The sequence below is a fragment of the Borostomias antarcticus genome, assembly GCF_949987555.1.
Source record: "Borostomias antarcticus genome assembly, chromosome: 6".
NCBI lineage: Eukaryota > Metazoa > Chordata > Actinopteri > Stomiiformes > Stomiidae > Borostomias > Borostomias antarcticus.
In genome coordinates this window covers 17,427,114-17,443,216 of record NC_140239.1, presented here as the reverse complement: position 1 = coordinate 17,443,216, position 16,103 = coordinate 17,427,114, and the positions used below count along the sequence as shown (strand labels likewise).

The 16,103-nt window shown below is 44.8% G+C and overlaps 1 protein-coding gene across 1 annotated transcript in view; it reads left to right on the top strand.

Moving 5' to 3' along the window:
* The window catches only part of LOC311310521 (dystrophin-like), a gene marked incomplete at both ends in the record, with an annotated part of 146,912 nt that overhangs the window by 42,133 nt on the left and 88,676 nt on the right, over positions 1-16,103 (top strand). Inside the window, 6 exons of the mRNA XM_084440030.1 lie at positions 1,650-1,742; positions 2,219-2,296; positions 2,485-2,577; positions 4,317-4,489; positions 4,635-4,753; positions 7,642-7,820. Of these exons, the coding sequence (XP_084296156.1) occupies positions 1,650-1,742; positions 2,219-2,296; positions 2,485-2,577; positions 4,317-4,489; positions 4,635-4,753; positions 7,642-7,820 (735 nt within the window). The remainder of the gene's footprint in view (positions 1-1,649; positions 1,743-2,218; positions 2,297-2,484; positions 2,578-4,316; positions 4,490-4,634; positions 4,754-7,641; positions 7,821-16,103) is intronic.

Here is a 16,103-nt window from a genome sequence, read left to right as displayed (position 1 = left end):
TTGAAGATGCTGCATGTCTATAAATCATATCACCTTAATCTAAAACAGATAAGAATGTTGCTTCCACAATTCTTTTCCTACTAAACATGGGAAAGCATGATTTATTTTTGTACAAGAAGCCAATCTTCTGACGCAACTTACTGGCAAGGTTATTATGATATTTAAAACTGAGTTTATGATCAATCCATATACCAAGATATTTGTACTCCGAGACTCTCGCAATGTCAAAGCCTTTTAATGTTTTTATACAAAAAGACTGTCCAGATCAATATCTTTGATATTCGTAAATAACATGAATTTAGTCTTACTTGCACTTAGCACTAGTTTAAGATCAAAGAGTGCTTTTTGTAGTGCATTAAAAGCAGTCTGCAGTCTATCAGTAGCCAGTTGTACAGAATCTGCTACACAGTAGACATTCTCTACGCTACGATCGGCTTGTTGGTGGCTGGAATATTGTGTGCAATATGGCTGAATATTTATCAGATTTTGTGGATATAGAAGAATATGATGGAAGCTGATCGTAGCGTAGAGAATGTGAGCTGCGAGTGTAGCCTACAGACGGAGAATAGCCAGTCTGCACGCTGTGCGCATGCGTGCTGGAGCAAGTGGGGAAGCTTTATGTCGTTTCTAAAGACGTTTCTAAAGATAATATTACAGAGGCATGTGAAAACCACAACAAGCCCTCGCTCTAAGGAAGCACAACTAGCTATTCATAAAAATAGATTGATGAAAACAACCGTTTCGCGGCAGGAAATACATTTTTTAGAAGCTGCATTCTCGGTGCCCCGTCCGCCGCCATTACATGGATATACTTGGCTCGCGCTGAATTTTAAATTTCTTCTACAGGCCTCCGAATTACACCAAAGTTATCTCGGTGAGTCAAGCGTCTTATAATATGCCGTAAATAAGGTCCAGGTTGTCGAAAAAGAGCATTCTCCTTTAATGCAGAGGAAATGTCATTTATGTACAGAGTAAAAAGGACTGGACCCAAAATCGAACCTTGTGGTACACCTTTTGACATGGGTAACAGCTCAGATTTAAAATGTCCTGCTTTCACACACTGCCACCTCTCACATAGATAGTTCTGAAAGAAATTACAGGCAATATTATCCAAACCAATATTACCAAGCTTTTGAAGGAGTAAGTGAGGGTCTACTGTGTCAAAAACCTTAGAGAGATCTACAAAAAGGCCAGCACAATGCTTCTTCCTATCTAAGGCATTTTAAGATGTAATTTGTTACTAAGGTGACTGCAGTGAGGACTAAGAATTTAGTTACATGAGAGGTAGGACTTGAGTTGAGCGTGGACTAATTTTCTAAAATCTTAGCCAAAAATGGAAGCTTGGAAAATGGACGATAATTATTTATCTCTTCAGTGGTGCCTCCTTTATGTAAAGGGGTGACATGGGCTGCCTTCCAGACAGGATAAGAGAGAGAGAGAGAGAGAGAGAGAGAGAGAGACAGAGAGAGAGACAGAGAGAGAGAGAGAGAGAGGGAGAGAGACAGAGGGAGAGAGAGAGGAGAAAGAGACACAAATAGAGGAGACAGACAGAGAGAGATAGAGGAGAGAGAGAGAGAGAGAGAGAGAGATCATTAGGACTGGTTCTGGGCTGGCTGATTGGCTGACTGGCTCTGCCCTCTTCTCTCCAGACAGGGAAGCCCCCCATCCAGGACCTGTTCTCTGACCTGTGTGATGGACGCCGTCTGCTGGAGCTGCTGGAGGGACTGGCTGGACACCAACTGGTCGGTCACACACACACGCACACACACACACACAAACACACGCACACACATGCACACACACACACACACGTGCACACACACGCACACACACCATCATGTAGGGACTGGCTGGATCTACATCACCCCTCTCTCTCTCTCTCTCTCTCTCTCTCTCTCTCTCTCTTTTCCTTTCTCCCTCTCTCTCTCTCTCTCTCTCTCTCTCTCTCTCTCTCTCTGTCTCTCTTTCTACCTCTCACTTCTCTCTCTCTCTTCCTATCTCTGTTCCTCTCCTCCCTGCCCCCAAGTAAGGACACCACTCTCAACACACATCTATCCTCTCCTCCCTGGTGTGTGTGTGTGTGTGTGTGTGTGTGTGTGTGTGTGTGTGTGTGTGTGTGTGTGTGTGTGTGTGTGTGTGTGTGTGTGTGTGTGTGTGTGTGTGTGTGTGTGTGTGTGTGTGTGTGTGTGTGTGTGTGTGTGTGTGTGTGTGTGTGCAGGTGAAAGAGAGAGGTTTTACACGTGTTCACTCGCTCAACAATGTCAACCGCGCTCTGCAGATCCTTCAAAAGAACAACGTGAGTATAGGTGACACACACACACACACACACAATGTGACAATGTGTTTTCTCAATTGTGCATCCATTGATATGTGATTAGAATGTGTTCATACACTATGCAATTATGCATATGTAGGAAACTGCATGTACTTCCATCCAATAAGAGCAGGTGAATCTGAGCTGGCACTCCCCCTCCCGTCCTGCAGGTGGAGCTGGTGAACATCGGCGGGGCAGACATTGTTGATGGGAATCATAAACTGATCCTCGGTCTGATCTGGAGCATCATTCTCCATTGGCAGGTTTGTAACCGTACAACCACAACCTGACCAGAATATAACCACAACATACAGTAACCACAATATAACTACAACCAAACCACCATACATACAGTATAACCACAATCCAACCACCATATAACCATAACCCAATCGTAACATATAACCCGAACCAGGGGTTAAAATAAACTCTATTTACTAGCCAATGGCTGGTACATTTTTTTAATTTACTGTACCAGTCAGTTGGCTTGTAAGCTAAAAAGTTAGTTTTATCCCCTGACCACAACCCATCCCCAATACTGTATAATCCAACTGCAACCCACCATATAACCACAACCCACTGGCATGTCAGTAATTGTATAACCATCATACAACACAACCTAACCATCATACAACCATGATCTAAACACTTACACAACTAGACCTGTTACCACCGTCCACACTGTCTCATCACCATGTTAATGACTGTATCACTTCAGCAGCATTTGCATAGAATTAATGATGCAGGTAATGGAAAATCTCCACAGTGTTTAAATATGGCACAGTGTGTGTGTGTGTGTGTTTGTCAGGGAAATAGTCACTGGGCTGTCTGAAGAGGATAGAAGCAGGGGCAAAAGTGAAGGTTGTGTGTGTGTGTGTGTGTGTGTGTGTGTGTGTGTGTGTGTGTGTGTGTGTGTGTGTGTGTGTGTGTGTGTGTGTGTGTGTGTGTGTGTGTGTGTGTGTGTGTGTGTGTGTGTGTGTGTGTGTGTGTGTGTTTGGCCTCTGTCATAGCGGTTACCAATTAAAGTGGAAATGAATGCAGTGACCTACTCCCAATGAGACCCGCTTTACCCAACAGAGCAGCAGTAGGCTACAAGACATAGTTGGAGAAGAATCACTAACTAACCTTTTGGAGTAGTGTGTATGTTTGTACAGTTTTGTGTATTTTTCGCATGTGTATGTGTGTGTGTGTGTGTGTGTGTGTGTGTGGTTTGGAGCTGTTGTTCAGGAGAGCATGTTTTTTTTTATTGTCTGTGATTGAACAGGCTGAGTATGATTCCCAGCTTTAATTGGTTGCATTTCTCAGGTAGATGACTACAGGAGCACACACACACACACACACACACACACACACACACACACACACACACACACACACACACACACACACACACACACACAGCTTTACAGTTCCAGGCTCTGCAGTTGGATAATGGAAGGGTTTTTACTGTCAGACACTGGAGCGCTTTCTCCGCCAGAACTTGAGATAGAGATTTATTTTCATACGTGTGTGTGTGTGTGTGTGTGTGTGTGCGAAAGAGAGCGTCTGTGTGCTTGTCCGTGTATGTGCATGTGTGTGTGCTTGTCCGAGCATGTGTGTGCGTGTGTGTGTGTGCGTGTGTGTGTGCGTGTGTATTTGATGGAGTCTGATGGATAGGTGATGGTAAGATATGCTTAAGTAATGCAAATATTCCAGACTCCCTCTCCCTGAGCTGTGCTCACTTGCTGCAGAACTGTCACTCAATAGCACTAGGATTGATCCTGTGTGTGTGTGTGTGTGTGTGTATGTGTGTGTGTGTGTGTGTGTGTTTAACTTCTTTCAACCAGTCTCAAAACATTTCTGGAAAGTTCCAGGACTCTGGAGATTTTTAGATGTGTGTTTCTTCTTAATTGCCTCAGCACACAGCCATTAGCATGTATTACAATATTTCACCATGCCTTTTGTGCATTTATCCTCATGTGACTGTGTGTGTGTGCACGCATGCGTGCGTGTGTGTGTGCAGGTAAAGGATGTGATGAAGGATGTGATGGCGGGCCTACAGCAGACCAACAGTGAGAAGATCCTGCTGAGCTGGGTGCGCCAGTCCACCAAAGATTACCCACAAGTTAATGTGGTCAACTTCTCCAATAGCTGGAATGATGGCTTGGCCTTCAACGCCCTTCTGCACAGCCACAGGTGTGTGTGTGTGTGTGTGCGCGTGTGTTTGTGTGTGTGTGCGTGTGCGTTTATGTCAATGTCTGTGTGTCCTTCTGTATCTGTCAGTTTGTTTTTTTGTTTGAGAGAGAATCTGATTGGCTGGTGTGCCTTGTCTTGCCCCCAGGCCTGAACTCTTTGATTGGAGCACTGTGGAGAAGAAGCCAACCGCCATCGAGAAGCTTGACCATGCCTTCAGCAAGGCGGATCAACACCTGGGCATAGAGAGACTCCTGGACCCCGAGGGTAAGACCAGAGAGAGACCAGAGAGAGACTAGAGAGACCAGAGAGAGACTAGAGAGACCAGAGAGAGACTTGAGAGGGACCAGAGAGAGACTAGAAAGAGAGCAGAGAGAGACCAGAAAGAGACTTGAGAGGAACCAGAGAGAGACTAGTACAGAAACCAGAAAGAGACCAGAGAGAGACCAGAAAGAGACTAGAGAGAGACCAGAAAGAGACTAGAGAGTTCAGAGAGACAAGTAGAGAGACCAGAGAGAGACTAGAGAGAGACCAGAGAGTAATAGACAGACCTGAAGACTAGAGAGAGACCAGAAAGACCAGACAGAGACCAGGTAAAGACAGATGTTTTTGAGGCTGTTTTTTAGCCTTCAACTCCAGTATTGTAGTTGAGTTTTCATCTGCTCCTGTCACAACCTGTCATCACACTGCTGTCACGGTGGCCGTGACACCACCAATTAGCTTGTAATTACATGCCTCTGTCATCCTAATGAAATAAGCTGTGTCAGGCCCTGATTGGCTGTTGCCTTGGTGATGGGACCGTCTGAGTGGAGGAGCACAGTTTTAGATTGATGACCTCAGAGCCTCTCTCTGCTCTGCATAGCGTCCCATTCTCCCCATTCATAGGTTGATTGATTGGTTAGTTAGTTGATGGATGGATGGATGGATGGATGGATGGATGGATGGATGGATGGATGGATGGATGGATGGATGGATGGATGGATGGATGGATGGATGGATGGATGGATGGATGGATGGATGGATGGATGGATGGATGGATGGATGGATGGATGGATGGATGGATGGATGGATGGATGGATGGATGGATGGATGGATGGATGGATGGATGGATGGATGGATGGATGGATGGATGGATGGATGGATGGATGGATGGATGGATGGATGGATGGATGGATGGATGGATGGATGGATGGATGGATGGATGGATGGATGGATGGATGGATGGATGGATGGATGGATGGATGGATGGATGGATGGATGGATGGATGGATGGATGGATGGATGGATGGATGGATGGATGGATGGATGGATGGATGGATGGATGGATGGATGGGTGGGTGGGTGGGTGGGTGGGTCGGTTGTTCCTTGTAGGTGGTTGATATGTGTTTATATTCCTGTTATCATATGTATGATATTCATTCAATGGTGTACTGTACGTGTACCTGTGTGTGTGTGATCTACAGGAGACCAGCAGACCCATCTCTGGCAGCCTAATGTAGCAAGGCCTCTGGGGCTACATTCCAAAACGTAGGGCTCATCCCTACACCCTATGAACTCACTTCCCTTTGTAGTGAAAACTCATTTTTCAGGGGTGTCCCATGTGTGTCAACAGCCTGTCATAATACAGTATGGCTAACCATGTTAATGAATCCTATCTAAACTGAAGCGAAACTTTCGGAGTGGTAAAGTGAATTGTCTTGATCTCTATGTAGGCTAATAAGCCCAAACAGCGGTGTCATCTACGAATTTCACAATGTAATTGCGCATCACCTGTTTCATCAGCTGGGTTTGGCTAATCATTGCAAGTTTTGCGACCAACATCCTATTCACATCTCAGCTAAGCACAACTGGGTCTAAATAAGTAAATATATCTTCTTAAAAATATAAATGTAATTGGTTAGCTAGCTATGCTAGGCATCCAGTGATTAGTTTGCCTCTTCACTCATGTGTTATGAATGAATTCTCCCACTTTTTCCAATCTGCCTAGCCCTAGGGGCACAGACAGATGACAGCATTGACTCCAACTCGTCGTAGCAGATTTTAGAAACCTAGAATTTTGATAAACTGACCACATACTGTATTGGGAATCTACATGGTTTCTGTCTAGCCTGGAAACTATTCAAACTTAACTAAGTGACATCCCAGCAAACATTTGCTCCACCTGCGTCAAGGCCAGCAATTCCAATGACGCATGTGCCAACGTGGATTGATCTACTGTAGTCTATGAGCCGCTGTCAGAAAACCTTTCATATCTGCCCCTCAACTAGACACCACGACTAACATTGATAAGACATATAATCGATGGTGAAATGTTTGTTAGGATATTAACAGTAGTGAGAGACAAAATTGCTTTTAGCCTGCTTCAAAATGCAGTCAACTTCCTGTGCTGACGTTGTTGCAAATAATTGTGGGAGCAAAGTGACCATCGCTTGTTCACTTCGAAAACGACCGTTATGATGGGCCCTTTGAAGGGGCGACTTTTACACACTTTGGATTGGAATGCCCCTCCAAATGGCAGCAGTGGGCGTGGCATTCTGTGAAGTGAAGAGCCCTATGTTTTGGAATACAGCCTGTGTGTTTGTCACACCTGGTGTTGCATAATGTATAGTTCACCTATCACTGAGATAGATCTATGGACTGTATCTCGGAGATAGATGGATAGAAACACGCACACACGCGCACGCACACACACGCACACACACACACACACACACACACACTGTAAGCAGATGGAAAATTGCCTGTAGACAATAAAGAAACCTTTTCAATCTGCTGTGGGATCCTGCCTTATGAAGCTCTCTCCCAGACAAACACATGCGCACACACACACACACACACACACACACACACGATCCATCTACCCTTTCTACCCTCTCTCCACTCTGGTATCCATTACTCTGGTCTGCTATCTATGTCACGGTTACTTAGATCTACATGCATCTCTCTCTGGTATTGATTACTATGGCCTCCATTCATCTCTCTGATCTGTCAATCTTCCTGACCTCTCTCCAGTGCTGTCCAACTGCTGGTCTGTGTAGTGAGTGTGTGTGTGTGGGGGGGGGGGTTAAATGTTAAACACACACTCTGCATGTTTCTTAACACCTACACTCATCACGTCTGCCTCCCTGCTCTCCTCCTCTCCCCCCCACCACCAGATGTGGCAGTGCCCCACCCTGATAAGAAGTCTGTGATCATGTATGTGACGTCGTTGTTCCAAGTCCTGCCACATGGGGTCACTATGGAGGCGTTGGAAGAGGTTGAGACGCTGCCTCGAACCCGGATCACCCAGGAGGAGAGCTACACCATACAGACACAGCAGCGTTACTCTCAACAGGTCAGTCTCGAAAACATACACACACAAGCATGCACACACACACACAGACACGCACACACACACACACACACACACACACACACACACATGCACATAGACACCCACAACCACATTCATACAAAGCGCAAATTCGCAATAGCTGAGACCACCTATGTGCATGTGCAGCCAGACCCAATTTTTGTGGACCAACTGATCAACTAACGAACCAACAGGGCGAGCAATAGAGATTCTAGTCACAGCTAAAAAGAAGAACATGAAAGATGAGTTTTTGATCAACATGGTCAAATTATTAGCATAAAATGCTAACTATATGGCACAATTTATAAAGTATGTTTGTTTCATAAAAAATCATGCAATTTTTTACGAAACGAATAAGTGATGCTGACTCAATCCAATTAACCGTTCATGAGAAGTTGAGTTTTAAAGTGCTATATTAGCATTAGCTTCCTAATTTACCAAAATGGTTCAATTTCACATTCCTACCATTACCTAGTCTTTTGAGAATGGTACATGGTTGTAGGCTATCCATGCCCAGTCAGTTTCAAATCCCTAGATTATTGTTATAAAAAGAACTTGAAATTTGTATCCCACATTTTTTTCCTGTGCTGCAAATATGTTGAGTGCCCCAAAACTTTGAGGTGGTACAGTACCCCACCACTGCGCCAATGCCAAATGGCTACAATGAGTGCAGAACAGCTAGGGATTCATTACATCGAGTCGACACTTTCTTGGACTCTAAATCAGAAGATGTTGACGTATGAATGGCATTTTGCTCTATAGCCTACCAAAATAAGAAGAAAGACATCAAGTTATTTTCAACAATTCTTTATTTGGGGCCTACATCAGGTCAACACTTTCATGAACTCTAACAGTATACCCTCGTCAACAATATAGCCTACCAAAATATGCATAGCGCATGACAAGTCATTTACACTTTTTCTGTAGGCCTAGCCCTCCAAAATACACAAAGCTGCAGAGGTTGGTGAGGGAGGGTTGGTAATGATTGCACTCTCGCCCAAGAATGATGACCATTGAGCATGTATAGGGAGCTTTTAAGATACTTGCCCTACCCACATTCCAGTGATTTTCACATTCACATCAATTAATTGCTCAATACGGAGGCCTATTTTTGCATACTGTAGACCAGTTGATCTAGTGATTTTCACCATTTATTTATATTTTTTCACCTCATGCGTGCACATATAAGCAAAACCTATTTTTGCACACAATATCATACAGTAGTTTTGCTATGAACAAGAAGGGAAAGTTAAATAACTTCAGTAGGTCTGCATTTAAAATATCCCACTATAGGACAAGCATTAGAGAAAAGTAAACGAACAACACAAGAAAATAGTATAGGCCTCTTTACCTGTCTGGGCCTCTCAGTAGACATACTCGAAGCACTATGAGACAACATATTAGCTAGCTTCATACAGGTGAATTTGTCATTATGTCACCCTTGGGGGCGGCTGTAGCTCAGTTGGTAGAGCGGGTCATTCAATGATCGAAGGGTCAGTGGTTCGAATCCCAGCTCTGACTGTCCACATGTCGAAGTGTCCTTGAGCAAGACACCTAACCCCAAATTGCTCCCAATGAGCAGGTTAGCGCCTTGCATGGCAGCTGCCGCCATTGGTGTGTGAATGTGTGTGTGATTGGGTGAATGAGAGGCCATTGTAAAGCGCTTTGAGTGCCGCTAAGGTGGAAAAGCGCTATATAAGTGCAGTCCATTTACCATTATGGTCGTAGACATTAGACTTTAGAATTTAGAATTTGCTTCACATTCAATTTAATGACGCTTTCAACAGGTTTCCACTTGGGGAATGGTGCACGCGTACTGGTTTCCATAGCAGTAGGCGACTCTCAGTATTTCCCACTCAACTCGAAATCACTGTGAGTGATTTTTCAAACTACTTGGGTACAACCTTTTTTCATGCCAATTTCTCTGCCATCTTGGATTGGATCTCTTAGCTGTGGAATTTTTAAACTAGGGTCTCATTTTCGACTTACCCATAATGTTCTTCTTTGTCGTCGTTTGGGTGAGTTGGTACATCCTCTCCCTCCAGGCTCAGGGAGGCTTGGGGCCGAGGAGCTATCCTTTTACCACCCCGAGACTGGGTGAGGGGGTCACCCGGGCTATATATCCGGGCACACCTCCAGAAGCCACGTAACCATTTCATCATCCACAACCGCCAGGCCACGCATTCCGTTGGTTGTCTGATATATCGGACAGTCCTGAATAACGTGGACTGCGGTTTGTTCCTCGGCGCCACACTGGCATGCCGCACAGGAAGCCAAGCCCCATCTGTGCATCGATGAGCGGAAGCGTTCGACGCCGGTCCGGAAACAATAAAGCCTCACCCACGCTGGTAAGTCCATCCCGGTAGGGGAAGAACCGGCGTCCAGGATAAAATCACGGAGTCTGGAGGTGTTCGACAGTGTCGGCACGCCAGGTGTAGTCCGCCCATCCTGCCTCATTGATGTTAAGATCTCTGCATTGCTGCAGGAGATCTTGTGTGGCAGGCACAAAAGGGTGCCTCGACTTGAGACGCCGGGGAGGCTCTGCTGTTGCAGCGAGCCTGTGGTGGAGCAGATGGTTAGGCTCCATGGCCCAGCAGGCGAGACGTGCTGTGGTTCCTCCGCGGCGGAGGCCAGCGGTCTGGATATCTGCAAGGATGGGAAGGTTGTCCACAGGAGTGGGACGCAGGCATCCTGTCACAATGCGCAAGGCGGGTGTGAGCGCTGTGGCACCACACCGGTGTGCAATATTCGCTGGTCGAGTACACCAGGGCTAGGGCTGCCGTGCGCAGTCTTTTTGCGCCGGCGCCCCAGCCTGATCGGACCAGTCGCCTCATCAGTGCCACACAAGCTGTTAACTTCTTGCGCAGTGATTTGAGGTGTCAGCGGAACATGAGCGACCTGTCCGACGTAATGCTGAGATAGGTTGGTTCGGCGCAGCATGGCTGGGGTGTTCCATCGATGTGTATTTGGAGCTCACGTTTGGCTTCCTTTAAGGTGAAAGGTTGCCAACACTGTCTTTGCCTCACTGAGCTTCAATCTCCATTTCCAGAGGTATGCTGCTTGTGTCTGCATGTCCTGGCTCAGGGTCTCCTCCACGGCCTGCCAGTCTCCAACGGAGTAAACCAGTGTGAGGTCGTCTGCGTAGGCGTACTTCCTGGAGACTGTGTTCGGCAAGTAGTAGGTGTAGATGTTATAAAGGAGGGGGGCCAAGACATATCCTTGGGGGACGCCGTTCTTAAGGCGTCACAACCTGCTTCGCTGGCCCACCCAGGGACGCCAAAAATGTCTCCCTGAAATCCCTGTGGTGTTATGGGATTATCAGTACCGGTCATCTCTAAGGATGCCGTCACGTTTACGCTCCCAGGTTATTTACCCCTCACAGGAAGTTGCGCAAAATCGTGTGTGCTACGACCGGTAAATCGAACAGACGCGCCCGACTGCTAACGATCTACTTCCCAGAGCTCTCCCTATTACAGTTTACTGTGACGTCTTCTCTGTGACCTAGAGAGAGGCACCCGCTTGTAAACAACTCTGGTTCACGACCGCTCTGTTCCTCATTGACAGCTGTTACGTGTCGGGTAGGAGGATTAGCAATAAAATATTACTGCAAGGGAGTATTATCACACTGGGTCTAGAATCAACCTTTATAGAGCTTGAGATGTTATGCCTGGACAGCTTAAATATTTACATTACAGGAATAATAATGATGAATGAAACTCAGTCCCTTTAGAGGAAATTTTAATGAATTAAATGATTAAAATGGTTATACAAATTTAATGATTAACTGATCATACAAGTCTTACTTGTTATACATTGCAAGCCACCAAGAGCGCACAACTGAACACAGCAATAAAACTTTGATGAAAATAATGAACCAAATCAGTACTAACTTTAGGATCAAAACACAAAACATATTAATTTTATGTATTTCTATACAATCTAAATGGTAATTATGTGTCCTATCCTATATATAGTAAGAATTTATCCTGCCAATGAACCTATGATTAAATGACACACAATTAGTAATATAAACTTCACCTTAAAACTCTATTCAATCAACAATATGCAAACACGAAAACCCGTATACCGTGATCGAGAGTAAAAGAATAGGATGTTTAGTGGAGCAGAGAACACCTGGCCTTGGTACTCGCTTCACCACAGAACAAAATTCTCACCAGGCGCGGCCCCTCCGGAACGGAAGGGGATGTTGGTCGTGTCGCAACGGCTTTGCTGCAAGTCTGGTTTTCTCTGCAAAGAGGAGACGGAGACAGCCCGTCGGAACGCCGTGGATGTAGAACTGGGAGATTCTTTAGCCGGATCGTCTGCTTCGGGAGGGTCGGGCGAGGCTCGCGGGCAGTGTAGACATCTCATCTGACTAACAGTCAAATCTTCCTTATATACCCCAGGCTCTCCTTCGAGAACCTTCGAACCAACCGGTGAATCTTCAGCCTCACCATATATGGAAGCCACCATTTTGTCCCATCTCAGCATACCGTCAATGGAAAGTCCCCAAGCCACCTTTTTATACATGTGATCGTATCATGCCTTTGTAAAGTACTTTTAAGACTTCAGAGAGACTCTCACATGAGAAACATCTCTCTGAAAATCCACCATTGTACTTCAAAACAGTCAGTTAGTAGAATGACTGTGGTTTTGGCTGCCAATGCTAGCTGGTTCGATTCGATTGCGCTAGCGTTAGCGAGTCGTGAATGCCCGAACGAGAGACAGCATGGAATCAGCTGAAAATGCTCTCCATCAATCAACAACATTATGCATAAATCAAAAATGAGGCGCTAGTTCAAAAATTCAAGGCTATCACTTTAACACCTTATAGGGAGACCTGCACCATACACGTAAATTTCAGACCAATCAGACTTCCGGTTTATGAGGACTTACCTTTCATAGGTTTTGCCAAATTTTAAACCTGCTGAAAAAAGACATAAGTGCACCAAGCACCAAGTTTCATACATTTTCAACAAACAGCATGGAAACGCCGGCAATTTTAAATTTGTGATTTGAATCGGTTACTAAAGCACCACGTATGGACAAATCATGGTAATTCTTTCTGGCATAGTTACTACTCGTGGTCTCTATTTGCAGCATGCAGGACATATGGAGTAATCCAAGAAAAGTTTTGTGGACCGAACGACAGAGCGAGCTATATAGCTGCTTATCGCAGCAAAAAAACACACACACGTGCACCTACACAGATTGCCTTGAATTCCTCCACAGTGTCCATTTAACCATGCTTACTATGGGATGTCGCCATAATAAAATGGCACAGTCATGCCGATTTCCACTGTCGTCATGAGAAGATGGTGTGGTAGCCATGGTAACCAGGGCACCGTGGCTTTGCTGAACTATTGGTGTGTCGGTCTATGGTGTGATGTCATTGAGTGTTATTATTATCCAAATATCTTTATTGAGTCTCACACACTGAACCATATAGTACAGCCATTTGCCATTGAAAACGTGCTCAACTCCACACCACACATTTCACGTTTTCATAAACAAAACAAAACAAAACAAAAACACAAATTAACAGAGTGTCAACCATTACCAACATGAAGTGAAATGGAGATGCATGTCAAGGCAACATAATACACTCAATACAAATAAAAACGGGGGGGGGCTACATTTCCTCACAAAAATAGTTGTAGTGTCAGGAACAGAAAAGAAAGAAGGGTCGTTGGATCTAATTCGAATAACATTTTCCAGGTTGCCTGGTTAGGCTGTGCAGCAAGGAGGGGGGGGGCGGGGTACAGGTGGACGGGCTACCTGGCCTCGAGGGCAGAGAACTCAGACTCAAAATAGGTGATGAACGGTTGCCATACCCTGTAGTATTTCTAGGCGGAGCCTCGGGCAGTATGTTTGAGGTGTTCAAGTTTAAGATGGGACATTACCTTCTCAACCCAGCACTTGTGAGATGGGGGCATAGCTTTCTTCCATCTAAAAAGAATCAGACGTCTAGCGAGTAGGGTAGAAAATGCTATAGCCTCCGCCTGGTGAGTTGTTATTGATATCTCCTGCGGGACTACTCCAAACAGTGCAGTCAGCGGGTTAGGGTCAGTAATCTTATTACAGGTATATGAAAATGTGTCAAAAACAGCTGTCCAAAATGGGATCAGCTTGGGGCATAGCCAAAACATGTGGCTAGATCAGCTGGGTCCCCCATACATCTTATACAGGTGGGGTCAAGGCCTGGGTAAAATTTGGCCAGCTTGCTCGGGGATAGATGCAATCTATGTAGAACCTTAAATTGTAATAACCCATGCCTAATGCATATTGATGACGAGTGCACCCATGCAACCGCTGCCTGCCAGTCTGTCTCTGATATAGTAATACCCAACTCTCCCTCCCACTGTCTAGCTAGATGGTTAAGTGACGGGGAGGCGATCCTCTGAATACTCTCATACAGTACTGACACAAGGCCTCTGCCACCTGGATCTAAACTCAAACACTCGTCTATCCATGTTCTCCGTGGGGCTGTTAGAGAAAAATGGGATTTGACATAACTCCGTACCTGCAAATATCTAAAGAAATCTGATTGGGGAATATCAAAGTCCTTTCTCAACTGTTCAAAATAAATAAAATGCCCATCCTTAAATAGGTCCTTAACACACCTGATACCCCTGCCATACCAAAGTCGAAAAGAAGGGTCCGTGAGAGATGGAGTAAAACTGACATTCGCCAGAACAGGGGAAGTAATGAGAGCCTGTTTAAGTTTAAGTTTATGAATTCTAAACTGGGACCATATCTTTAGAGAACCCTGGATAATTGGGTTATTCGTCCAATGACGTTTACTTAGGGGCAATGGGGCACAAATCAGGGAACCAAGTGCTACGGGGTTACTTGAATGCTGCTCTATAAGCAGCCAAACCGGAGCTTCGTCTGACAAGTCAGAGACCCAGAACAACAATTTGAGGATATTGGCCGCCCAATAGTAGTATAAATAGTTGGGTAGAGACAAACCACCCTCCCCCTTATGCCTTTGCAGATATTCTTTCCTTATCCGAGGTACAGCTTTGTTCCAGATGAAAGTAGATGTACACTCATTCAGTTTCTTAAAAAAAGATTTAGGAATGAGCACTGGGATCGCTTGAAACAAAAATAAAAATCTGGGCATGATGGACATTTTTACTGAATTGACCCTCCTCGATGTCATTGAGTGTTGCTGAGTGTAGTAGAAGTTTCGAAAAATGAAGTATTTGCCCAGGTTTGCTCAAAAAGGTTCAGTCAGATTTATTAAGAAAACAATACAATTGCAAAAGGACCTCAAGATAAAACACAGAGTGGTTCATCAGAACAGAAGTGAGTTTAAGCTCGCCTAGTACCGCCTTATATGTGCTCAAACAAGGATGTGATGCAGCCGACATTTGGTTGGCTGACTCGTCTATACGTCATAGTAAGGTGACGGATTCAAACAGTGGTCGAGGGATGAAAAGAAAAGCGCGGTACACTTTGAATATAGACAAAGGAACAAAAGGCCTGAGCCAGGACGGGAAGGACGAAGTGTGAGGCTTTTCCTGTCCTGGTGAGACAGGGGTCGGTCTTAAAAGAGAAGTGAGGAAGACAGAGGTTTAGGAGGTGTTTGGAATTACAAAAGAGAGAGAGGAACAAAGGTTTAAGGTGTTTGGATGTAAATTATATAACAATCCCCCATTTGTGCCTGAACAGGTACACAAAAATAAAATATAAAATCCAAACACAAAGTGTAAACATTCAGCTATGCTATACATGTGGAAAGGAAGTAATCTCTCCACTAGGTGGAGCAAAATTTTTTTATTTTATTTTATTGTGAAATATTTAACAAAAAAATAGATTATTTTCTTTCCACGTGCAAAGCGAGGGCAAAATCACGTACCAAAACCCCTTGATTCAGAAATATGACAGGAAACAAGGTAAAAAAGATGACATGATTATATACTATTTATAGTCTAAAAGTGGACAACCATTGTAACTCTTGTAAACAAATATGATATTTCTTCAAGATAATTTCAAAGTTCATTCACTCTTCTTGTGAATAATCGCAGGTAATTTCTTCTGGATCATAGCTTCCATGTTTGCGTCTCTGAATGTTCAATGTAGGTTCCAGTGTGTGCGGTTAGAGGTGCAGTCATTGTTGTTGAGCTTGTCCACGTTGTCATACAACAACCACGAGAAGGAGGTGACCGGCAAGGTCAGTCTCCGATTGCTCATCAGAGGAGAGGACAGTGTGGCGGTGACCGCTTTGCCCTTGAGATCTCTGGTTCGGCTGCATGGACC